Here is a 25,784-nt window from a genome sequence, read left to right on the forward strand (position 1 = left end):
TCGAATAAGGAAGACCAACAGAGTGTCTAGCTAGCTACCTAATGTGGGAACACAAATGTGCGGCTCTCACTTTGCTGGCGTTCTAGCAGTAAGTGGCTGCGGAAGCACTGCAAGTTCACTGCGCAGTTGTGTCGAAAGGAGCCAGAGCTACGAACCTTGCTGCAAATCTTGGCGATTGCACTCTTGCGAGAGAGGAAAATCAGGACATGGCCTGGCACACAAGTGTTCCCTTTAACAGTGAACCTCTCTGTAGACATGCAAGTTGAGTTAAAGAGTAATGATCATTCCTGTTTTAATAGTACATGACAGGCTGTCTGATTTTTTTTCTTTGCCACTGGTTGGCTCGCTAAGCGGAAGATAGGTTCGTTTTGTGTCTGGATGCACGTTAAAAGGGCTGATGCTATAGGTATCGTGGAGCCTTTGGGTGTATAACTTTACTATACCATGAAGGCACAAATTCATGCGAGAGCAACAGACACGGCATTGAGCGGGTAACAACAACGAGCACGTAGCGGATTCTGTGAGCTCGTTTGGAGTTGCATCACTTTCAACACGCATGGACTACTCGTACCAATACTCACTATGAAGGAACGACACTCACTGGCTTCTGCAGATGCTCAGGGAAGGCACAGAACACTGTCGACAAGCTTCCACGTCGCAGCCTAATTGTTTGCCCTGTTCGATTGAAGCCCTCCGGAGTCCGTATATTGGCTGCCAGCCTTCTAGTCGAACGGCTAGCTTCCACTGACTTCGAAGTTCGCACCTCAGCATCTGATGAAGAAAATAGCGTTAGTGCGAGAAAGGAGAAGATCTTGCCGAAACATGGCCGCTTAGCTATTAAATAAGCGCACATCGAGCAACTGTGGGGGAACACAGTGTGCGTTGTTCTGAACAGATCTATACTATACTCCTATACTCTATACTCCTATATAGAACATCTATACTCCTATAGATGCAACTAATTTCTAACGAACTCTAATACGCCGTTGTATGGTGCCCTGCAGAATGTTCCTGTTGTATGTCTCAAACGTTTCCAGTGCAGTTTCCCCTATATAGTCAACACGCTGTCGGAAAGCAAAATAGGCACAGAAATGGAACAAGAAGCGCTGGAAACTGGAATACTCGAAGAATGGAGAGTAGAAAATATTGCGCGGCACTTATACGTTGGTCGGCCTCACGTGACTTCGCCACGGCGCTCGGGACCAGACGCAACGCAAAGTGGACGCCTTCCGAGTATAGAGAGCATGGTTTTGTTTTCGCTTTCGAGTTCGTTTGTAGCATCGGGGCGATGCTTTTTAAGGGGAGGGTATTGACACGTGTACTTGATTATCTTTCTCGGGTGACCGCGTTTCACCGACTAACAAGTGTTATCGCCCAGCGCAGGACGCGCCTGCATGTATCGAACGTTTCTCGAATGTTATCGATGGTTCTATCCGCTGTCTGTTGTCACCGAACCTTGTGTAATCTGATTGCAGCGTATGCGCGACGCGAATTGTGTACTACTTTCGGGAAAAACTCGCCAGCACCAGCGATTATTGTGGAACATTTGATGACTCGCGTATAAAAGCCAACGCGCTTGACCCGCTGATCAGATTTTGGACGAGCGCTCATTATGTTCGCCGCTATCGTTGTGCTTCGAAATGTCACTTGTTTTGTGGGCACAAGTTCGCCCAATGAATAGTTACTTTCGTCATTCACAGTTTTTCATACTACGTTATTGATCGTCACTACCCCGTGGCAATATTCTTGGCTGAACCAGTTGTCGGCCTTATAAAGTCATCGTTCGCTACAACGGCGCGTGACTGTTCTCCCTCCCTCCACCTTTTCCACTCCCGTTCGCCACCGTGGTATACGTGTCGTGATGCCGCACTCGGATAACGTAGCCAGCTCCTCTACCAAGTTCACCACGCCAGTTCACCGCGCGAGTTCATCACTCCGCGTTCGTAATCAAATTAGTCTACAGCCGGGAGCCGTACTCGGTAAGGATTCTTTTCCTCCGGTCCTGTTCAATTCTTATCATCTGTTTCGCAGAGTGACAGATCCGGGTGATAGCGAGAGCACGACGAGTTGCTTTGCACGAGTACGTCAATCACGAAGCGGGAAAAGAACAGTACGTTACATTATACAAAACCTCCGCCGATGTATCGAAATCCGATTAATTCGTACATGAAAGGAAGCCAAGCCGCATTTGCAAAGGAGTCCTCGCAGCCTTTGGAAGTCTGGCTTGCCCGTAAACCAACCCAAACTTTGCAAGCTGCTTTACCACCCGGGGCAATTCATTCGCCACACCCTAGGCTTTTCAAACGCTTGCGGATGTCGGAGCTTCCTACTTCATCATACGTCTAAGCGTTACATATGCCGCTTGCTCCTCTACGCCTCGTATATCCTCTACTGCGCAGTCTCAACTCTGTATGCGATGCCTCTGTGCGTCTTCGATGCCGATCCAGCCGCAGCACGTAATCTCCGCAAAAAAAAAAAAAAAAAGAATGAGTCCTTGCAAAACAAACAGCTACCGTATTGATAACCGCAGGGGTATTACGGTGGCGAATGAACAATGCGCCGTCTTTGCAGCACTTACAAGGCCGACACCGTGATCGCCATTTCCTCGGCTGGTCCAATGAGGAGCGAGTCCGAGTGCTACGCCGTACCTCCGACGGCTCTTTACTCTCCGAACCCGAAGTTCATCGGCCTGGTGAGTCGCGGACTCGAACACCTTGCGATGCATTTACCAGATCCAACAATGGCCTCACGCACATACAGTGGCGTCCGATAACAATGGCCTGCGAGATCGGGTGGTACGCGCAGTGGGCGCCTCCGGGTCTCGGAGGTCATTGCCTAATCGTCGTCCCAGCGGCGGGTCGCGGTTAGTGTTATACAGTGCACGGTACCGACCTCCGCTCCACAGGACTTAGTGGGAAACTAAGTCCTGTTTCTTTATCTGTCGCGCCGCGCTTTCGTGGGCGGCGCGCGCCCGATAAAGCGCCAGCTTTGCCGCTAACTACTGTGGAGCTTGTTTGAGGGCGCTGCGTTTTGATGCGGGCGGACAGTTAGCCACGTGATATGTATTATTTTCTGCGAGCTTTCTTTATCAGCCGGAAAAAGCAAACGGGCAATAAGTAGCTGGTTGAAAACATGCCAGCTTTCAGTTTCTTTCAATTTCCTACAAATTCTTAGTTGTCAGAACGCCATTCAGGACAGTAACAAAGAGTAGCTAATTGCAAATAATAATTTATTTGAATGGCATCAACAACAAAATTACTCGCGGCTACTCGATCTGCTCGGCTGTGAAAATATGCACTTGGTTAGCTTCACGCAAAGTGGCCCGTTTTCTGTTTTGTTCTTAAACGCTATGAATGATAGCTGAGACACCCTGCATACTCCGTATGAAACATGTAGCAGGCAATTCTGCAACAGATTGAGACTTACCTCACTGCTTGCATTCACGATCCAAACAATGTGCGTCACATATGTGCGTGATGTAATTCGCTGTAGCATTAAGTATCACGCTGTTATGTCACAAACCGTGACGTAATTACTGCATGGAAAATGTCGCAGATATGAACCTATCTACCAGCGAACGAGTGGAGCGACACTTTGCTGCGACAAGCGTCCACAGTGCATCGGTTGTGCTCGCGACCAATGACATAGTAAATCGCATACTGCAAGCGCAAAAGCGCAATGACAGTGTGTGATCTGACGTTGACCTTACGTCCAAAAGTTGTAGCTATAGTATACTACTACTTCCGTAAAAAGGGTCGCAGATCGAAGGCGAGTGCACTGCGATACGCGTGGAGTGATACTTCTTTGAACGCACTACTTGTCTAACTTCCGCAGCGTTGCCCGTTGAGTGTGAAACGAAGTATAAATTAAAACCTTGACGTAACCTTTAAATACTTAAATACACCCAAAGCTATGCGATTCAGAATAGAAAGTTCACAGCATTGCATGATTTTCCTAGCTTTGCGCCACCAACGTCCACGACATTTCTTAAGAGTCTCCACCGCTCAGGCTTGATTAACAGCTGTAGTGGCCGTGCAAACATCCTCAAATAATACAAACTGTTGTCGGGAGTACGATTCTATCCATGACATTAACATATATTTTTTTTGTATAGCTTTTACCGTCAACAAATGTTTTGAATGTGAAGCACAATCAAGTGGTTTTTGAAAGACTAGAAAGATTGCGTCGATTTCCCAATGAGCCTCAATAGCAGCTGCGAATTCATGAGCAGTTTCAAGGAGCGCTGTCACTGTCGATTTCCCTTTGCGGAAACAGTGTTGCCTATTGTTAATCAAGTTGTTATTTTCTAGGAATGCCGATGTATCCTTAAATATTATGTGCTCTGGAATTTTCGAGCATAAGCACATCAATGAGATAGGCCTTTAGGAGGTTATTGGATGCGAGTCGCCACCTTTAGGTATCTCGCTGTACTTTCTGCCGGTAACTGAGCGTGGGATAATCATTTTCCCAATAGGAGACATATTTACTTCCTACACAGTTCAGCTTCAGCGTACCTAACAAGAAAAGTGTAAGGTATGCCGTCAACTCTCGGGTTTTTATTTGTGTCCAAGTTCAGCAACAGTGACAGAACACCTTGCCCAGATGCGGAAATATTACGGATCACAATTTGGAGGAATAAAGTGCGCAGTGCTGCCATCGTCTTGAGTGATACCTGAGCAAAAAAAAAAAAAGGAAAAAAAAAGCTAATGTTGAAAGGCTTATGCGAGCTGCGTTTCAACATTAACGTTTTCACCATGAATAGACATATTATACTGAGACTTTTGTCTTGATGATAAAGGCTGCCAGAACTTAGCCGGAGCCGGAAGAATAAAGTTATTTCATGGCAACATTGAAGCACCGATTTATAGGTTTTGTATTGCATTATTTAAGAACCAGGCGTACGTATGCGTTGGCGTGGAAGGGGTGTTGCTGGCACGTTTTTCTTATCCTGTTTCGCCTTGTATTCGACGCCAACAACCTCTTTAATAATCCCGAAGTTTGTATTTCTTATATTCTTTTTCTTTTATGAGGTACGAAATCTTTTAATGCCCGTGAGCACGCCATTTTTTTTTAGGAACTGTCGTACGTTATCGATACTGCAATCGCGTGTTTCACAAAAAATTAGTAAAATTCAAAAGCGAGCCGACCAGCGCACCCAAAACAGTTGGGTCATTCGCACGTATGAAAGTCTGAGCAATTCTTACTTCTTTTTTCTCTTTAGGAATGTGGCCCAGGTTCAACATTCGAGTTATCAGTTTGTGATCACATATACAATTGAGAACGTGTACTACTGAGTTTTAATTAGGTAAACTTCTTCCGACAAGAAACAAAAATGCTACCGAAATTCTGAGAATTGTCTACTAATGCGGAAGCAGTCTTTGGCTCGGCTGTTACTTCGCTTTTGCTTACTTGCTTTGCCAAGCTTATGCATGTCTACCCATCATAGCTTTTTGGGTGCCAAAGAATGCTTACACATTAGTAGACAATTCTCAGAATTTCTATAGCATTGGTCTTCCTTACCATGTCTTTCCTGCTGCTCAGACCACATCATAACGTTCCAAACACAATTTCATTCCGTACTATCACGTGATTACAATCTTCTTTAATTGCTGCGTCCTGCACATTTTTGTAAATGAGGCAACCTGGATGTCTTCTGTGGAGGCTGGGAACCTGCTTCTCCTTCGCTGTGAGTGTTTCGCTGCTCCTGTGTCACCGTAGCTGCTTGTTCTTCATCTCCGTCATCTTCTTTCTCGCTATTCTGTGCTGGTTTGAGCACACAGTATTTCCTTTTTATTTATTTTATTTTATTTCCTTTTTATGTTACGAAGTGAGTGCGATTACGTGACCGATCTTTTGTGATTCTTTAAGGCTACCAATCATCTACTATTACACTATTATGACATCTACCAATCAGCTATTCTATCATTTTTTATACTCCGCAATCCTAAATCCTAAAGCAGGCTTCTTCGCATGCAGACCAGCAATGCGGGAAAGTTTTCAAGGGGCATCAGAAGAACGATGATCTGTTTTCTCTCTGTTGTTTTCTCTCTTTTATTGCGATATCAATTATATCGACACTCGAGGCACATTTCGTCGTCGTCATCGTCGTCGTTGTTGTCGCCGTCGTCGTCACCGTGAGATTCCGTATAAAGGCCAAGGGCGATAAAATCGTCGCCGCGCGCCGTATGCTGTATGTGCGAGCGAAAGCGTGCGAGGGTGAGCCGACGATCGCGGCTAAATTTCGCGCAAGCAAGGGAAAAACGGGAAGGAAGCGCGCCGTCTTCCGTCGCGCCCAACGCTCCGGGAAGAGGGTAGGGAGGGGAGGGGGGAGCAGTGGCACGCACTCGTGCCACTGCTCCCGCGTTCGTCGTCGTCGTCGGCTTCCGCAGCTGGCTGCGTTGCCGCTAATCATTCCAGCGTAGAATTTCACTTCTATTCTGTCGTCGCAATGGGGAGGCCGCGTTTACGGGGGTGTGAGCCATTGCTTAAGTGGGTATGAGCCATTTGCGGGAGCGCGATGCGGGAGCGCGATGTTGCGGGACCGCGATGTTAGAGGCCAAACATCAGCGTCGTCTAGCCCTCCAGGAACTCGACAATGGTGGTGCACGCCTCGACAACGCTAACGCCAACTTCCCCGCTGTGAAGGCCAGGTTTCAACGGGAGTTTCTCAACCGGAACTTTGGAGCCAGATGCAGTGCGTGTGATCGGTTGTGGTTCGAGCGCAATGTGATACTCGTCAGTGCAGTTCGTTCGGAGGAACACCGAAGAAACACACCAAAAGCTTCACTTACCCCCATTTCCTCGACAGGGGAAGGGCTACTAATTCTTTCATTTTCCATTGATTAGTTCTGAAATCTAAAGCTGTCAGTCATCTATCTACCTTTACACTATTATAATGACTAAATGTATCACCTTCGTCAACTATGGATTTATTTTGCAGATAAAGCGTGTGACACTTTCCGCGTTACGGACAGATTTTGCTTGGGCACTCGCCAAAGAATGCTTACGCATTAAATAGACCTAGAATGGACTTCGCTGTCTTGTGATCACGAGTTGGTTCTTGGACTCATTGGGAAAAGTCGTGAAATACACCTAAATCAGTTAACTGTTCAAGAGAGGCCCTGGAGTTTCATTGTTCCAGTCAATGGATAATGCATTGAAATCGCCAGCTATCAAAGAGTTACTGGTGAGGGCGCCACTGACACTTAAAAATTCATTCAGCGTTTAGAAGAAATCGCTATTGCCATTGGGTGGGCGGTAAGATCAACCTATCACCAAACTAAATTCATTGCGGCAATTTTTAACAATTATACACTCTAAACACTCCAAACCAGCTATATCAGCGAGCCTGATTGTATGGAACGTTTCTTGATAATGAATGGCAACCCCTCCACCCTAAGAACTTCTGTGCTTACGAAGAATACCATAGTCAGGTGCGACTATCTCAGAGTTTGATATATGCCTGTGTAACCAAGTCTTAGTGATTATAGCTATTTGAGGTTTGTGCGGAAGAACACTACTTTCTAGTTCATATTCAAATGTCGTGTGAACAGCAAAATGACATCGAATGATACCTCTTCTTACCGAGAACGCGTAGCAATAGCCAGCAACTAAGTATATTGCTACACGCGTGTGGTATTTGATTGTTTGACCGAGGCGCGCGGGCGCCATCACCCGAGAAAAGAAGAGGAAGAACGAGCTGGGCTCGCGCTGTGAACCTAACCGGTCTGCGCTGCAACCGCTGTTGTAAATACAACCTGTAAATAGTTGCCCGTCTTACTGACTCGTTCTTCGCGTAACATCGTGGTGGAGGCCTCAACGGCAACCGTGCCTGATGGCGACTATGTCGTTGCACCTATTCGTGACATCCTCCTGGCGCGCGACGTCTCTGTGCCATACTCCGACGTTACCCTTGCCGCTAATCGGATGTGTCTCCCCGTCATCAATTTTGGCTTGACGAAGCAAGTGTTACCTGAAGGCATAGTGGTGGCCACGCTCCGGTCTGCGACAGACGACCACGTCACTGCTTTTGCAGCCGACGCGTCTCCAGATCGTCCTGATTACCCACAGGATGCCTTGAACCTCGACGGCCCATTACGTCCCGTGGTCGCTCCGGACCTCGCCCCTGACCAAGCAGCCGCCCTATATCGAATATAGAATTCGGCTGGTTACGAATGCATGAGCTCCATTGACCTTCGATCTGGTTGTTGGCAGATTTCCGTCGATGAGCAAGATCAAGAAAAGACCGCTTTCGTCACTCCAGATGGCCTCTACCAATTTAAGGTTATGCTGTTCGGTTTATGTAATGCCCGCGCCACGTTCGAACGGATGATGGACTCTCTGCTTCAAGGTTTCAAATGGTCAACTTGCCTCTGTTACCTCGACGACGTCCTTGTGTTTTCTCCTACATTTGAGACGCACCTTGAGCGCGTTGCAGCCATCCTTGACGTCTTCCGCAAGGCTGGGCTCCAATTAAACTCATCGAAGTGCCACTTCGGGCGCCGACAGATTACAGAGCTCGGCCATCTCGTCGATGCTTTCGGAGTACAACCCGACCCGGAGAAGGTTCGAGCAGTCACGGCTTTCCCTGTACCTCAGTCTGTCAAAGACGTCCGGAGTTTTGTGGGGCTCTGTTCTTATTTCAGACGGTTCGTGAAAGATTTCGCAGCAATCGCTCAACCACTCACAGAACTTATGAAGAAAGACGTGCCTTTTACGTGGGGTTCCCCTCAGGCTGCCGCATTTTCACGCCTTATCACGATTCTGACTAATCCACCGATCTTGGCCCACTTTGACCCGTCCGCACCAACAGAGGTCCGAACCGATGCCAATGGTTATGGGATCGGCGCCGTCTTAGCGCAACGCCAACACGGACACGACCGCGTTATAGCCTACGCTAGCCGACTCCTGACAACTGCAGAGCGCAACTATTCGATTAACGAGCGCGAATGTCTTGCTCTCGTCTGGGCTGTTTTAAAGTTCCACCCATATTTATATGGCAAGCCCTTCTCAGTAATCACAGACCATCATGCGCTGTGTTGGCTTTCGTCGCTCAAGGATCCTACTGGCCGGCTCGGTCGTTGGGCTCTCCGACTACAAGAATATCCCTACACAGTGACGTACAAGTCGGGACGCCAACACCAGGACGCAGATTGCCTCTCTCGCTACCCAGTCGAAGACCCGACCTCTACGTCTGAGCCTGACACCGACGCCTGCGTTCTCTCTGTTTTTCCACTGGTCCATGTCGCCGACGAGCAGCGCCGTGACCCGTCCTTGCGTGTCATCATTGACCGCCTGGAATCTCTACTTGCCGACAGTTCCCTTCGCTTATTCACACTTCAAGATGGCGTACTCTACCGCCACAACGTTCACCCCGACGGCCCAGCATTACTCCTTGTGATCCCTAAACACCTTCGCTCGGCTGTTCTCCACGAACTTCACGACCTCCCCACTGCCGGTCACCTCGGTGTGTCACGTACCTACGACCGGATCCGCCGACGCTTCTTTTGGCCTAGGCTTGCTCGCTCCGTTCGAAGATACGTAGCTGCGTGTGATAAATGCCAGCGACGCAAGACACCATCGACGCTACCTGCTGGGTACCTACAACCAATCGACATTCCCGCGGAGCCATTCTTTCGGATTGGTTTAGATTTACTTGGTCCCTTTCCTCTTTCTACCTCTGGGAACAGGTGGATCGCTGTGGCCACAGATTACGCGACGCGCTACGCCATCACCCGAGCGCTCCCTACAAGCTGCGCCACAGATGTTGCCGATTTTCTTTTACGCGACGTGATTTTATTACACGGAGCTCCACGACAACTTCTCACAGACCGTGGCCGGACATTCCTGTCAAAAGTTATCGCGGACATCCTGCAGTCCTGTGCCACGAGGCACAAGCTATCCACGTCATACCATCCGCAAACGAATGGCCTCACGGAGCGTCTTAATCGCACTCTCACAGACATGCTCGCGAAGTATGTCTCTTCAGACCACACAGACTGGGACCTCACTCTGCCGTTTGTCACCTTTGCCTATAATTCCTCGCGCCACGACACAGCCGGCTATTCCCCATTTTTCCTCCCGTTCGGCCGAGAACCAGCACTGCCCCTCGACACAACTCTCCCTGTTCACGCGGCACCCACCAGTGAATAGGCACTCGATGCCGTCGCCCGCGCTGCTCACGCAAGGGAAATTGCCCGTGACCACCTTCTGAACTCCCAAGAGAGTCAAAGGCGTTTGTACGACCAGCGACACCGAGACGTGCACTTCCCGCATGGTTCTTTGGTGCTTCTATGGTCTCCGTCGCGTCAGGTCGGCCTGTCAGAAAAACTGCTGTCGCGTTACACAGGCCCCTACCGAGTGCTTCGTGCCGTGACTCCCGTCACCTACGAGATCGCCCCCTGACGCCCCATCTGCTTCCCAGTTCAGCGATATCGTGCACGTTACACGACTGAAGCAGTATCACCCTCCCAGTGATGACATTTAGACGCTCCGGGACGTCGCTTCTGCCGCCGGGGGATTATGCTACACGCGTGTGGTATTTGATTGTTTGACCGAGGCGCGCGGGCGCCATCACTCGAGAAAAGAAGAGGAAGAACGAGCTGGGCTCGCGCTGTGAACCTAACCGGTCAGCACTGCAACCGCTGTTGTAAATACAACCTGTAAATAGTTGCCCGTCTTACTGACTCGTTCTTCGCGTAACAATATTATAAAGAAAGTTGTACATTTAGCCGTAAAACATTCAAGGCTAATTAATGAAGTGTGTGTTTATTTAACTAATAGTGCCATCTGCAGAGTACGTGCTAACTTAAACGCGCGCGCGGCATATCTCGGATGTTCCCGCACGCCCCATACTTTCGCCGCGAGCGTTGAGTTTAGGTTCTTTTGAAGACAAGCTTGGTATCCTTTGCTGACTTCGCACGGGTTTGGCGTATCTGGGATCTGGCTATCTTGTAACCACTTACGTAAAATAACAGAGTCAACAAGTGTCAAATATAAAGAAGACAAGCTCGACGTAACTGCACGGTAAATACGATACGAATACGATAAATGAATATGAAAAAAGATAAAGAAAGAGATAAAGAGATATAATCAACATTTATTCATCAAATAATTTAACCACCATGTACGTCGACCTTATCTTCTTTAGCGTCGACACATGGTTGACACTTTCTTTGTATTTGTTAACACATAATACTTTTTACTGTAAAAATATGTGATGTCCCACCTGCAGTTTACCTTGAGACCTCTGATTGATTGATTTAATTATTGGACGTAGATGAACCAGTCTGAGCTGGTGGCGCCAGGGTACCCATACCAGAACTCATTGGCGGTGGTAGGCCTCTCGCTCGAGCTGGGAACACTTCTCTACGTGCTGCGTAAGGACGCCCAGGCCGAGCAGGACATCCCGTACTCCCCATGCATCGACGCAAGCATGACCAGCTTCGACGGGGTAAGGCGCCTCGTCGTTTCGAACAGAGCACAAAAATAGCGAATACTAGCGTAGGCGCGTGTTTTGGAATGCCGGAAGAAACAAGAAGAGAATAGCATGGGGTGCCTCAGAAACCGCGTGCTACTTTAATCGAGATCACTAAATCAAGTGCTAGCTGATTCCAACCTAGCTGGAATCAGATCGCGCAAGACAGGAGTAATTGAGGATTGCTGGGAGAGGTCCTTGTCCTGCAGTGGACATAAATATAGACTGACCATGTTGATAAAGGGCAAACTGAGCAGCGCTGCTCGGGGCGACATCTCGCGTCAATGCATCCAGCATTAAAGTGCTCTGAGCTTGTCTTGAAGCGCCACACCACAATTCGAATATGTGCTCGCCTGGACAGGTAAACAGTGACATAATCCCTCTAGAGTTTCTTTTATTTTTTTGAACGGCGAAGCTGTTTAAGCTGGAGGTAGTCCGTTGGTATACGCCGGAAATGTGGGCTGATCCTGGAGGTGGTGCAGAAAGGGTCCAAGCGCAATGGCGCATACTCCTGTGAACTAGCGAAGCTGCGTAAGCTCGAGGATGGTCCGTCTAGTGTACGCCCAAAATCTCCGCCTGGCGATGACGTCACCATGCGTCGCCTAGCAACGCTTCGCCCCAGCTGCGCCGAACGCGCCTAGCCTCGCCACAGCTGCGTGAGCCGTGAGGTCATCGCGCGCGCCGCATCGCTTCGCCTTAGTTTTGCCGAGCCATGACGTCACAGCTCCGTGCGGATTGATTGCCGCGGCTGCCAACAAGCATCTCTCGGCGACAGAGACGGACGACAGGGCGTGTCCGCTTTGTCAGGTTAGTGCGATGCCCCGGTATGCGCAGGCCAACTACGACATTTTGGTGCTCCTCTGTGACCCTCTTTGTGAAACCCAAGTCCGAGCCACGAACCCGCAACTGGATCCCAACACTGTATACCTTGCTGTGATCCCTACTGCCCCAGTCGCGTTTCGGAAGTGACATAGCCCCATTGGACGTACAGGGACTCGCCTAGTTATATACAAAAAATTATACCTCCCTTCCACTCCGTGAAGATGGTCGAACAGCGAAGCTGTGTTAGTTACACCGAGTGTTACATGTGCATGTGTTGCACGTGATGCAATTGCGTAAACACAAGTAAACACAGATCTACAACACAAACTTATACTATAAGTTGTGCTATATTGAAACGTTGCGAGGCCAGACGAGGCAACGACTTCCGACTCTACTCGCTGAGTGTCTAGTTCTATGGTCGGAACCAGCCGAGCCGCCGCCAGAGGCATCGGCTGCAGTCACGCACACCGCGCGCGTTCGGCGCGAACGCGGGAAACGCGGTCGGCGTCGGCAGCAGCTCTTCACATTGTGCGTTATCCGAAACGGCGCGCCGAACAGAAACACCTTTTCTTATATCCATCGCCTCACCTCCTCGCGCCCAATGAGGCCTCTCATTGGTCGCCTCCTCCCCCAGCGTGCCTCTTCTCCTTTGCTGGTCACGTGACCTGCCCTGCCCCGGCGGCGACTTTACAATTGCTAGTAGGTACAGCGGATACTTCCTCTTAACACGTGTTGTCACGTGTCGAACGGCCGACGACCTGGCATCTACCCACAACAAGCTACGGTTTGCTCGACAGTGAGCGCTCTGCGGAAGCTGGACGACGAGGTGCGGAAGAGTGGGCTGCCAGGTGACTGGGCCTGGATGCCTAGGCCTTCCACTCGATCACAGCGGACCTGCTGGAGAGGCTCGAGACGAACATATGTGACCTCTTCTCAACGGCAAGACCTTCCTTGAGCCAGCGTCACGTCGGTCGTTCGAGACTTGCTCCCTTCCTCCGACCCCAGGCTTCATTTTGCTGGTGCCACCTCCACATAGACTTCTGGACCACCATCCTCGCCTATAACTGGTGAACACTATACTTTCACGTGACCTCCGCTTGTTTTGTTACCCCTACGTATCTTAGTGAACTCCAGCTTTGTTCGTGAACTTATCCGTGTATCGCGTGCTATAACTGTCGTTGTAATCTTTTCGCTTTGTTATTCCTAGTCCGTGTATATAAGAGAGTGTTATTTTCTATTGATAAATGTTTCCCTTGCGTGTGGTTTGCAGACAGCCTTGTCTTTTATTGGAAGCACCAAGGCGTAACACCTTGGATGCGTTTCCTATCGCACTATAAAGAACCTAATCATCACACATGGCAATTGTGGAGCTCCTAGGTGCCTTGGGACATAATCGCTTAGGGACTTTTGAGGCACTGGTCTCCGCTGAGCATGGCTATCTTATCTCCGGGACCGGGCGCAGCGACCTTGCCGAGCGCAGCTCCTGCGTGCGTAGGGAGCGAATCGTATAGGGCGCGTTAAATGTCAGGCGGTGTCTGGGCCACGCCGGCCGCGCTTTATTATTGTAGCGTTTGTTCTAGTGGCGGAAATCCTTGCAGTAGTGGTGGTGTGGCATGACGGCTTTTCATCTCGGTGAACTGTGGTGGTGTAAACAAGCGGATACTGCTCGCATTTGTACCCCGGTGCCGCGGCGGAAGCCGCGGTACCGGACGCCGACGCGAAGCGGCGGTCGTTGGGGTGTTGCGGAGCGCAGCGTAGCAACACCCCAAATAAAAAAAATACTGCTCCAGTCAGGTAGACTGCTCCCTCCCAGATAGTCAGATTATATTTGGATCATCAAAACAGTGATGCGTTGAGAGAGAAACGATGGTATTCCTAAATAAACGCATCACTGTTTTGATGATCCAAATATAATCTCACTATCAGGGAGGGAGCAGTTTACCTGACTGGAGCAGTATTTTTTTATTTGGGGTGTTGCTACGCTGCGCTCCGCAACACCCCAACGACCGCCGCTTCGCGTCGGCGTCCGGTACCGGGGTACAAATGCGAGCAGTATCCGCGTGTTTACACCACCACAGTTCACCGAGATCAAAAGCCGTCATGCCACACCACCACTAATGCAAGGATTTCCGCCACTAGAACAAACGCTACAATAATAAAGCGCGGCCGGCGTGGCCCAGACACCACCTGACATCCAACGTACCCTAAACGATTCGCTCCCTACTCACGTAGGAGCTGCGCTCGGCAAGGTCCCTGCGCCCGGTCCCGGAGATAAGAGAGCCACTCTAAGTAACTAGTAGCCGCCGCGCGGCCGTGCAGATCAGTGCCTCAAAAGTCCCTTAGCGATTATGTCCCTAGGCACCTAGGAGCTCCACGATTGCCGTGACAACGCGTGCTAAGCGGAAGTCACGTGACCCGCACGTGCCTCGCCCCCGCTGTACCTACTAGCAATTGTAAAGTCGCACCCAGGCGTGGCTCTCATCCTCTTCTGGTCACGGGACCTGCGTGACAGCGGCGGAAGGACGGACGGCGCAGCCGGGACCTACAAGAGCTCCGCTGCTAAAAAGATCAATTCGTCGTGACGGACATAAGGAGGAGAGAACTTAGCGCTCGTGATGTGGAATGGTTGTGTTAGTCTATGACGTCATTGAAGGCTTGTCGCGCTGAAACCGCTGCAAGGAAGCAGGTGGCCAGGGTGACGCGAAAGTCAAATGTGGCGATGTAAACACTCCCAGAGTTAGTTCTAATAGATATACATAAATACTCCAGGCTTTCTCGCCTTTAGTATTTCTCTCCCGCAGTGAAATTTTGTATTCTTCCTGCAAAATAAACATGTTTGATTTGATGTTTGAACGTGGATCGGAAAATGGGGCCACGGTAGCTCAATCGCTTTGAGCATCGACGCGTAATGCGAAGACGTGGGTTCGTATCCGTGCACTGTATACGCGAGTCCTTTCAAGCGCTTTGATCATTACACCCAAACGTATGTTCCTACGTGGCCTCTGAGATCGCGCGCGCCCGGAGGCCGCTGTTCCTGTATTCTGCGCCGGCTCTACCGACCAAAGACCTCTTTGCTACCGACGCTGTCTGCGCGTTCCGCTGACCCAATCCTACGGCCGGTTAGGGGCTCCAGCTCAGGCTGCGTAGCCTTGCGGTTCTATGGCTCCTATACCATCCACCCGCCCATCATTACACCCAAACGTATGTTCCTGCGTGGCCTCTGAGATCGCGCGCGCCCGGAGGCCGCTGTTCCTGTATTTTGCGCCGGCTCTACCGACCAAAGACGTCTTTGCTACCGACGCTGTCTGCGCGTTCCGCTGACCCAATCCTACGGCCGGTTAGGGGCTCCAGCTCAGGCTGCGTAGCCTTGTGGTTCTATGGCTTTTATACCATCCACCCGCCCATCATTACACCCAAACGTATGTTCCTGCGTGGCCTCTGAGATCGCGCGCGCCCGGAGGCCGCTGTTCCTGTATTCTGCGCCGGCTCTACTGACCAAAGACCTCTTTGCTACCGACGCTGTCTGCGCGTTCCGCTGACCCAATCATACGGCCGGTTAGGGGCTCCAGCTCAGGCTGCGTAGCCTTGCGGTTCTATGGCTTCTATACCACCCACCCGCCCATCATTACACCCAAACGTATGTTCCTGCGTGGCCTCTGAGATCACGCGCGCCCGGAGGCCGCTGTTCCTGTATTCTGCGCCGGCTCTACCGACCAAAGACATCTTTGCTACCGACGCTGTCTGCGCGTTCCGCTGACCCAATCCTACGGCCGGTTAGGGGCTCCAGCTCAGGCTGCGTAGCCTTGCGGTTCTATGGCTTCTATACCATCCACCCACCTATCATTACACCCAAACGTATGTTCCTGCGTGGCCTCTGAGATCACGCGCGCCCGGAGGCCGCTGTTGCTGTATTCTGCGCCGGCTCTACCGACCAAAGACGTCTTTGCTACCGACGCTGTCTGCGCGTTCCGCTGACCCAATCCTACGGCCGGTTAGGGGCTCCAGCTCAGGCTGCGTAGCTTTGCGGTTCTATGGCTTCTATACCATCCACCCGCCCATCATTACACCCAAACGTATGTTCCTGCGTGGCCTCTGAGATCACGCGCGCCCGGAGGCCGCTGTTCCTGTATTCTGCGCCGGCTCTACCGACCAAAGACCTCTTTGCTACCGACGCTGTCTGCGCGTTCCGCTGACCCAATCCTACGGCCGGTTAGGGGCTCCAGCTCAGGCTGCGTAGCCTTGCGGTTCTATGGCTTCTATACCATCCACCCGCCCATCATTACACCCAAACGTATGTTCCTGCGTGGCCTCTGAGATCACGCGCGCCCGGAGGCCGCTGTTCCTGTATTCTGCGCCGGCTCTACCGACCAAAGACCTCTTTGCTACCGACGCTGTCTGCGCGTTCCGCTGACCCAATCCTACGGCCGGTTAGGGGCTCCAGCTCAGGCTGCGTAGCCTTGCGGTTCTATGGCTTCTATACCATCCACCCGCCCATCATTACACCCAAACGTATGTTCCTGCGTGGCCTCTGAGATCACGCGCGCCCGGAGGCCGCTGTTCCTGTATTCTGCGCCGGCTCTACCGACCAAAGACCTCTTTGCTACCGACGCTGTCTGCGCGTTCCGCTGACCCAATCCTACGGCCGGTTAGGGGCTCCAGCTCAGGCTGCGTAGCCTTGCGGTTCTATGGCTTCTATACCATCCACCCGCCCATCATTACACCCAAACGTATGTTCCTAGCGTGGCCTCTGAGATCACGCGCGCCCGGAGGCCGCTGTTCCTGTATTCTGCGCCGGCTCTACCGACCAAAGACGTCTTTGCTACCGACGCTGTCTGCGCGTTCCGCTGACCCAATCCTACGGCCGGTTAGGGGCTCCAGCTCAGGCTGCGTAGCCTTGCGGTTCTATGGCTTCTATACCATCCACCCGCCCATCATTACACCCAAACGTATGTTCCTGCGTGGCCTCTGAGATCACGCGCGCCCGGAGGCCGCTGTTCCTGTATTCTGCGCCGGCTCTACCGACCAAAGACCTCTTTGCTACCGACGCTGTCTGCGCGTTGCGCTGACCCAATCCTACGGCCGGTTAGGGGCTCCAGCTCAGGCTGCGTAGCCTTGCGGTTCTATGGCTTTTATACCATCCACCCGCCCATCATTACACCCAAACGTATGTTCCTACGTGGCCTCTGAGATCACGCGCGCCCGGAGGCCGCTGTTCCTGTATTCTGCGCCGGCTCTACCGACCAAAGACGTCTTTGCTACCGACGCTGTCTGCGCGTTCCGCTGACCCAATCCTACGGCCGGTTAGGGGCTCCAGCTCAGGCTGCGTAGCCTTGCGGTTCTATGGCTTCTATACCATCCACCCGCCCATCATTACACCCAAACGTATGTTCCTGCGTGGCCTCTGAGATCACGCGCGCCCGGAGGCCGCTGTTCCTGTATTCTGCGCCGGCTCTACCGACCAAAGACCTCTTTGCTACCGACGCTGTCTGCGCGTTCCGCTGACCCAATCCTACGGCCGGTTAGGGGCTCCAGCTCAGGCTGCGTAGCCTTGCGGTTCTATGGCTTCTATACCATCCACGCGCCCGTCACCGCACGAAAAGCGTTGTTGAACTCTTCTATAGGACCGACTTACGCTCAAACCACACGCCACGCGCCGCACGCGTGCAGTTGGTTTGCGCAAGCTGTGTAAACCGAAATTTGTGCATCTGTGTACGACATGCGCAGTTTTTCGCACGACCAGCACGCTTGCGGCAGGACGTGCAGTGCGGCATGCCTTGCGAGCCTAACTCGGCCCTAACAGCTCCGATTAAAATGAAATGTAGCGTGTCGTCCTAGCCGTCGTTGTTTTTCACTCTCGTTTCGTGTAACAACATGGCTACCCAATCGACAGACCCTCCCCTCCTCTCTAACCCACAGCAAAAAAGAACAGTTGTTAGCCTCTTTCATAAGTTAGCTTGTTGATATACTGCCGGCTTACATATATTATTATATAAAACACCGTTGCCGTTGTTAGCGCTTGCAGTTATCGCGTTCTCAGAGGCCAAAGCTACGTCACTGAACAGACAAGTTTACTATGTGACCGTTATAATTAGCTGTGGCACAAATTCAACGCGAATCATGAAACACCTTTTCTTCCAGATATGCGCGCAGAGTAAATACGTGCCGATCAGCCGTGATGGCAACCTCGTTGCTGTCGCCGGATATGCGTTGACGCAATCCAAGAACAACGTCTTCTTGGCGGAGATGCCCTCGACTTTCGCCGACAAGGTAGGTTTAGCTGGAGACGTCTAGCATAGCAGGATGCATCTCCACCGGGGATGATTACATGTAACAAGACAAGTTGTGACATGCCTGAAACAGGATTTATATATAATATAGTACGTATTGCGGGGTCTCAAGCACGTTCTTGGAACAACGGAACGACAGCACAGTGCAAACAATCAAAAGGGCATTTATTGCACCTTTCATACAGTAATGCCTGCTAGCCGAATTACTGCCCGAAGAATATGCCGATGGGCGCGCGACAAATCGAGGAAGCCCAACTCACCGCGACCGGATAGCGAGCGAATAAGTTTGCTTCCATGCTGGACACCGCCTAATCATTCGCGTGTACGGTCACGCGAACGGTGGCACGTTTGAACGATCGTGTTCGTCCATTCGTGTCCTGCGCCTAAGTCTTTCGCAGAACGGTCCCGCGAACGGCTGGCGAGCTCGCGAAACGTCCACGCAGCTGGCCGACCCCAAGCCAAAGAGGACCCCACCTTCTACGCCCGAGTAACCCCGCCGTTAGGTTGCGTTAGCAGTGCAATACTCGCGCCCTCTGTCGCACCAATTATAGCGACCGCCGCTGGGGCAAAGGTACGCGACGAAGCCGGATTATAGGAGACGCGAACCATTCGGGGAAAGCAATATCAGGAGCACGTGAAAGTCGAGCGTCCCCGCAATATACCGGGTCTTTTGAGCGAACACTTAAAATTTTTTATAGGTTGCCTGTGGCAGACATCACAATTCTAGTTCGTGAGCTGGTCTACTCGAAGACGCGGTGAACATTACTTGCACAGAAAATCGAAAAGCATAATCGACTAATTAAGAAATTCACTAATAATCAGTAAACTAATGACCTAATGGCTCATATTGCAATTTAGAAATTCTAGCCGTCAAGTTAGCAAATTCTAGTGGAGTCCGCAAGGCGGATCCACTTGGAACGAATTCTTAGGATGACACCAGTTTCGAGATATTAATTCCAGAACGTTGCGGAGAAATGCATTGGTGTTCCAGTTACTTTTGTGCTTCAATGCATAAAACGACGTTTTGTTGAAAAAGTAAGTGGAACGCCAATGCTTTTCTCCGCAAAGTTCGGGAATTAATATCTCGAAACAGGTGTAATCCTGAGAATTCCTTCCAAGTGGATCCTCCTTGCGGACTCCACTAGAATTTGCAAATTGCAATATGGGCCATTAGGTCATTAGTTGAAAGCCTAATTAGTACATTTTAGTTAATTAGTCGATTATACATTTCGATTTTTTCTCCAAGTAATGTGCCGGGTTCAATTCCCCGAACAGGGCAAATTTTTTTTTTCAAGTGCGAAGATTGACTTCGTGAGAAGTGATATCGGGTTTCATTAGTAGCTTTCGCTACTGTCGGGTGAGTGACAAAAGTAATTCTGAAGAACCAACGCCGGTTGCCATCCAAGATTTCGTTTAGCGTGCTTTAGGAGGTGGTTACTTTGGGCACTATGCTGCACTATAGGTCATGGCTGGCGCTTCCCTTAGTATCATGCCTTACCTCCCAAGAACGCGGAATCCAACCGGTACTTCTAGCTACACTTCCCCAAAGACCAGTTCGGAATCGCGGGCCGCGTCTGTGACCGCCTCTGGTCGCAGAGGCGCAGCTTGTCAAACGACAGCGCCTCTACAGAAGAACGCAAGAACGCTTGCCATTACCACCGCACGAGCCGCCATGCGCTAGCGCACGGTATACCGTCTGGCTGCACCACCGCACGGTGGTACCGTACCACCGTGCTGTCCTTACCGTTGTGTGAGACTGCACTATCTTCCGGATCGACGGGCCGCGAATACAGTTATACGCAAAGAAATCGTGGTTAGCTCCCAAGGAAAGCTAAACGCTTTAAAATGTTCGCGGTCCGCGATTCTTTCTTCACCTAGCTGGCTTCCGCATAACTGATTTGCAATACGAGCACACTATAGCGTCCCTGCCTAGGTGCTGCGTGTCTGCGCTGGTCTGACCGAAACGTGCAGTAAACGTCAAGCTAACATTATGACAACATTCTAACCGGGGGCGTATACCTGACTAACGCCGATGGTTTCCCGTCGCTCTCAGCTCGTGCACCGTCGAGGTGCGACCGCCTACAACACCACTGGCGGCGCTGCTCACCAGGTCAGCGTTATGAGACGCCAGGTATCTTGGGCGTAGCTGACAGGGTGCTGTTTCTGCGGCCTAGCAGCATTTGCCTGGCGCGCAGCGTAGCGCCAAGATGTAGCACCCGCAGAGTGTTAGAACTGTCGTCGAGCCGTTCAAGCAAAACGCTAATTCTTGTCATCACTGTCAGGCTGCCAAGAGTTTTTGCCTACGCTTCACCACAAGGTCTGATAGAAAGGAGGAGGAGGAGGAGGAGGAAATAAACTTTATTGAAGACAAGGGGAGGAGGAGGGGGGAGCCGAGATCAGGCAGAGGGGGCTAGGGTGGCGTCCAGCTGGCCGCGACCTTCACCACCCAGTCCGCCAGGCCGGCTTGGGTTTGAGGGATCGTAGATTTTAGTATGGAGTCCCACGCCTCCTGTGAGGGAGCTTGCCGCAGGAGATTTCTTGGGGGAGGATGATTCCTGCAACCCCATAGAATATGATGCTGATTGGCTGGATCTGTGTCGCAATATTTACATTTTGAATTATAGTCGCCTTTGGATATATAAGATAGAATTTGGGGGGATCTTAAAGGGTTCCTGTCAAGGGGGAACGCAGCCAGCGACACCGCGCACAATGTGGGGGGAGGGGGGGGGGGGGGTTAGTAGCTTTAACGGTTACCGACCGATGAATAAAGACACGTTGTTGCGGCAGTTTCTTATTGGAACATGAGTTTGTGCGAACGTTAATGCTCATGGCTGGGCGGGGCATACCTAGAGTGGACCCTTCTGTAACGTATTGTAAGGAACCTTTCCGCGTCGCGTTCTGCACTGCATCCAAAGAACTTGAGCGCAATCGCTCTGAACGTTGCTATCGCACTGAATGCGACAACAAGATCTGCGACTATGTGCTGTGTGTGGTCACTTTGAATAGCATAATTATGAGCCATCGCCTGGGGTAGCATGCCAGGCGATCAGCCAGCTAACATCTCCCGCATGCCATTAATGTTTGTATCTATCTCTCTCTCTGTTCGAGCGAAACCGCCAATTTGTTCGTTTCTTTTCTTGTTTCTTTTTTTCTGCATTCGACAAAATTATCTGGCCTGACCGCGTTACTGGATCGATTGCTCACGCAGTATCAACGAATGGCCAGCAGTGTAGGCTTCCGCAACCGTATGTCGTGGCTGCTGTTCAACGTGCACCTCGGGGACCACACCAACAATTGCACCACACCGTTCGCCGTCCTCGAGCAAGTCTGCGAGCATTTCAAGGGCCCTTCTTCTTGCTAGCGATGGCCAGAATTTGGTGCACTCGCGCCACGACCTCACTGGAACTCCTCATTGGCGCAATTGCATGTGGTAGCGGCTGAGCGGTCACCTCGATTGCGACACGTATATATGGCGATGGCTTAGCCATCGTCATAGAGACTTCTATATAGCTTCACAGAAAAGCCGACGTTTTGACGAAAGCTGTTTTACTATAACTGCCATGCTTGTACGTTGCCACGTTATTTTATATATTTTTTGCTTTTCGCTAATTTCACTCTTGAATTTATCAGTCTTGCGCCGTCTGGCGATATCTTCGTGCCCAATAAACATACTTGTGCATGCAACCTGGTCACACTTCGATAACATGGATACTTAGAAATTTCACGTTAGAATGTTTGCGGTTCACTTGAGTTACCTTATTAGAGAAGATTAAGACTTACTGCTAAAACTTTTTAATGAGGTACTCATTACTCTATTGCACAATAAATGTTGGCGGATCCCTAAGCATATTCTTACGAGATGAGAACGCGAAAGCGTTTCTTTTGGCTAGGTTGTTGTTACGGGAGGGGGCTGCAATGCAGTGTTGCCTCATTCTGTGTGTTCTCATCTCATAAGAGTATGCTTATGGATCCTCCAACTTTTATTTTTTTTAATTCTTCTTCGTAGTCGGTGAATTGGGTGTAGAGCGTACATGTTTCAATTCACGCTCGTCCCCCCGAGTCGTCCTCGTCGAGGGAGCGCTTCGTCGACGAGTCTTCTGCCGATGTCGACACTACGACTAAAACCTCGACGTCAGACCTACTGCCGCTACTTGTTGCAGAATCACTCTCCATGCTGCTGCGACAGTACCTCCACAGAAACAGACGGCAAACTGAGACTGTGGGCGAGAGCGTGCTCCTTTTTGTATATGCTACGTGGGTGACCACATGTTGACCGCGCCTACTATTCCAATCCGCTTTCCTTCTCCCCTTCGAGTCGGGGCTTCCACTTCTGCTGCAGGAATTCCCATCTCCTACGACGCGGCTGCAGGTGGTTGCTGCAGCGGAGTGAAGACAACACGTGGAGCGCGCGTTGAGTGTTGCTGCGGAAGGCACTGGCGCCGGCGTCAATTCCGGTGGTAGAGGTCCCGTGCTTTCCGGGCACGGCTTTTGCGGACGCCTTTTGCGGACGCCCGCCGGGTGCGTGTTTTCGCCAACCTAGCCAAGAAACGCTATTTTACGAAAGGCGAAGGATTTAGCCCGCTGTTTAGAGAGACGTAACACTGTCACCGAGGTAAAACCGAATGAAAATTGACGCAATGTTATAGCAGATTTGAAATTGATGTTTTATGCGTGTCTTTAAATTACAGCTTGTCGAAAGGAAAAAGTTCATCTAACAGCTGCTCGAAGGCTTTACATGGTCGTTATCATCAATGTTTCCACGTATCCGGTGTGCGTGACGAGTTGACATTCAGTGGAAATACGACGAAGGGTGTAAAGGAAAGTTTAGGGAACTTTTAGGGAACGTTTAGGGAAGATTGGGGAAGCTTGAAGAACGTCTACGGAAGTCTAGGAAACGTGTATAGGGAAGCTTAGAGGGCGTTTGAGTAAGTTCAGGGCAATATCTGCTGCGGCGCTTCCTTACGCCAACGTTTTTGACAGTTTTTGAAAGTTGTCTTGGCGAGTGTTTAGGGAAGTTTGGAGAACTTAATGTACATTTTAGAGAGTGTGTTTAGGGGAGTTTGAGGAAAGTTGAAAAAAAATTCAGGGAAGTTTAGAGAAAGTCTAGGGAACGTTTAAGGAACGTTTCATCTTTCTTACCGTGGGTATGGCTTGCTGCTTCCCGTTGGTAGCGTGAAGCAGGACAGATCGAACCCGAAAAACAACGCGTTTTACTCGCATACCATGAGATGGGCGTGCCATAGCCGGCCACACAGCATCAGCTTCGAAGCCTCCCCTTTATACGCGCATATGCGAGCGGTACGCATGCGCCAACAAAGATACGAACGAATGGACGTCCGAGTGCGCGTGGCGACCACAATGCAGCGCCCTACACGACTTAGTCGTACCTATAATCATGGATTTAAAGAGAACGGAAGCATCAACCAATCAGCAGTAGAGATAAGCAAGAGACGTTTAACGTACCGTTGGAAAAAAAGGCAGGGAAGAGATTGATGCGACCGGATCCGTTACAGGCATATGTAGCGCTGCAAGGTAGACAGAGAAGTTTTGAGGAAGAGAAAAAAGATTAAGGAGATGAATACATTTATGCTAGAATGAAAGCTGGTATAGCATACGTGATTAACAAACGCAGGCTAGGTGAGTATTTGTCACTGCCCTATTTCAAGGGGGATGCGAATAAATCATCATCATCATTATCATCATAGCCTTGGCTAAGTACGAAGAATTCGCCAGGCCGTGTACGCTGAAGAAGCTCCGTAGCTTTATAGGCCTGTGTTCGTACTTTCGCCGATTCGTGCGTAATTTTGCGTCCATAATCGCCCCCTTAACGCAGCTGCTTGCCAACAGCCAAGGCATCTCGGCATGGTCTACAGCTTGCGAAGATGCGCTTGCCACCTTACGCCATCTTTTGATATCCCCACCTATTCTACGCCACTTTGACCCAGACGCTCCAACAGAAATCCACACGGACGCTAGTGGAGTCGGCCTCGGCGCTATTCTAGCCCAGCGTAAGTCTGGCTTCGAAGAGTACGTCGTCTCTTACGCCAGCCGTACTCTCACCAAAGCGGAAATGAACTATTCGGTCACGGAAAAAGAATGTTTTGCTATCATTTGGGCAATCACCAAATTTCGACCTTACGTATATGGACGTCCATTTGATGTCGTGACTGATCACCACGCCCTGTGCTGGCTGTCGTCATTAAAAGACCCATATAGTCGCCTAGCTCGTTGGGCGCTTCGTCTACAGGACTATGACATCCGTGTTGTCTACCGGTCAGGCCGTAAGCATTCGGATGCCGACGCTCTTTCGCGCTCACCACTGCCTGATGAGTATGGTGCTGCGTCTGTCTCAAGCTATGATTCTTCTTCTCTTACATTCGCCGACACGCCATCTGAGCAACGCCGGGATCCTTGGATAGCCTCTCTTCTAGAGTATCTATCTCAGCCATCACCCCGCACCACCGACCGCTCGCTTCGGCGCACTGCTCGCCACTTTACCATCCGCGAAGGGCTCCTGTACCGCCGCAACTACCTCTCTGATGGCCGTAAATGGTTGCTAGTGATTCCTCGCCATCTACGTTCTGTCATCTGTGCCTCTTTTCATGCGGATCCTCAACGCGCCCATGCCGGTGTCCTAAAGACGTATGCACGCCTACGGCTTCGATACTACTGGCGCGGAATGTACCGCTTCGTTCGGCAGTACGTCCACTCGTGCTCCAAGTGTCAACGCCGCAAGAGCCCGCCTAAACAGATAACAGGGCCGCTTCAACCATTGCCTTGTCCCCCCCCCGGCCTTTCGACCGTATCGGCATTGACTTGTACGGCCCTCTGCCATACACCCCAGATGGCAACCGCTGGGTTATCGTCGCCGTGGACCACCTCACGCGCTACGCCGAAACTTCAGCGCTTCCGGCGGCCACAGCACGTGAAGTCAGGCTCGTTCATCCTTCGCAACCTTGTTCTTCGACATGGTGCGCCTCGCGAGCTACTGAGTGACCGTGGTCGTTCATTCCTCCCCGAGGTTGTAGAAGCCCTGCTTCGCGAATGCAACGTTGTCCATAGAACTACGAGCGCCTATCATCCGCAAACCAATGGTATGACTGAACGCTTCAATCGCACTCTCGGCGACATGCTCGCTATGTACGTTTCCGCTGACCACACTAACTGGGACCGCATCCTTCCCTTTGTTACGTATGCCT

The 25,784-nt window shown here is 50.9% G+C and overlaps 1 protein-coding gene across 1 annotated transcript; it reads left to right on the forward strand.

Annotated features, from left to right (window-relative positions):
* The first annotated feature begins 1,868 nt into the window (after positions 1 to 1,868).
* On the forward strand, positions 1,869 to 19,076 carry LOC125946900 (uncharacterized). The gene is made up of 5 exons (XM_049671079.1): positions 1,869 to 1,979; positions 2,572 to 2,692; positions 11,279 to 11,452; positions 18,437 to 18,565; positions 18,984 to 19,076. Exons 2-5 carry the CDS (start codon positions 2,618 to 2,620, stop codon positions 19,074 to 19,076), a joined length of 471 nt encoding a protein of 156 aa, XP_049527036.1. The 5' UTR covers positions 1,869 to 1,979; positions 2,572 to 2,617.
* Positions 19,077 to 25,784: the final 6,708 nt, after the last annotated feature.

The sequence above is a fragment of the Dermacentor silvarum genome, chromosome 7, assembly GCF_013339745.2.
Source record: "Dermacentor silvarum isolate Dsil-2018 chromosome 7, BIME_Dsil_1.4, whole genome shotgun sequence".
NCBI classification, from domain to species: Eukaryota; Metazoa; Arthropoda; class Arachnida; order Ixodida; family Ixodidae; genus Dermacentor; species Dermacentor silvarum.

What these genes read in the sequence shown, in the direction of transcription:
- LOC125946900 (XM_049671079.1), top strand. Translation starts at nt 2,618, where the DNA reads ATGAGGAGCGAGTCCGAGTGCTACGCCGTACCTCCGACGGCTCTTTAC. An exon ending in ACCCGAAGTTCATCGGCCTG is followed by an intron (nt 2,693 to 11,278) that starts GTGAGTCGCGGA and finishes TATTGGACGTAG; the next exon opens with ATGAACCAGTCTGAGCTGGT. An exon ending in GCATGACCAGCTTCGACGGG is followed by an intron (nt 11,453 to 18,436) that starts GTAAGGCGCCTC and finishes CTTTTCTTCCAG; the next exon opens with ATATGCGCGCAGAGTAAATA.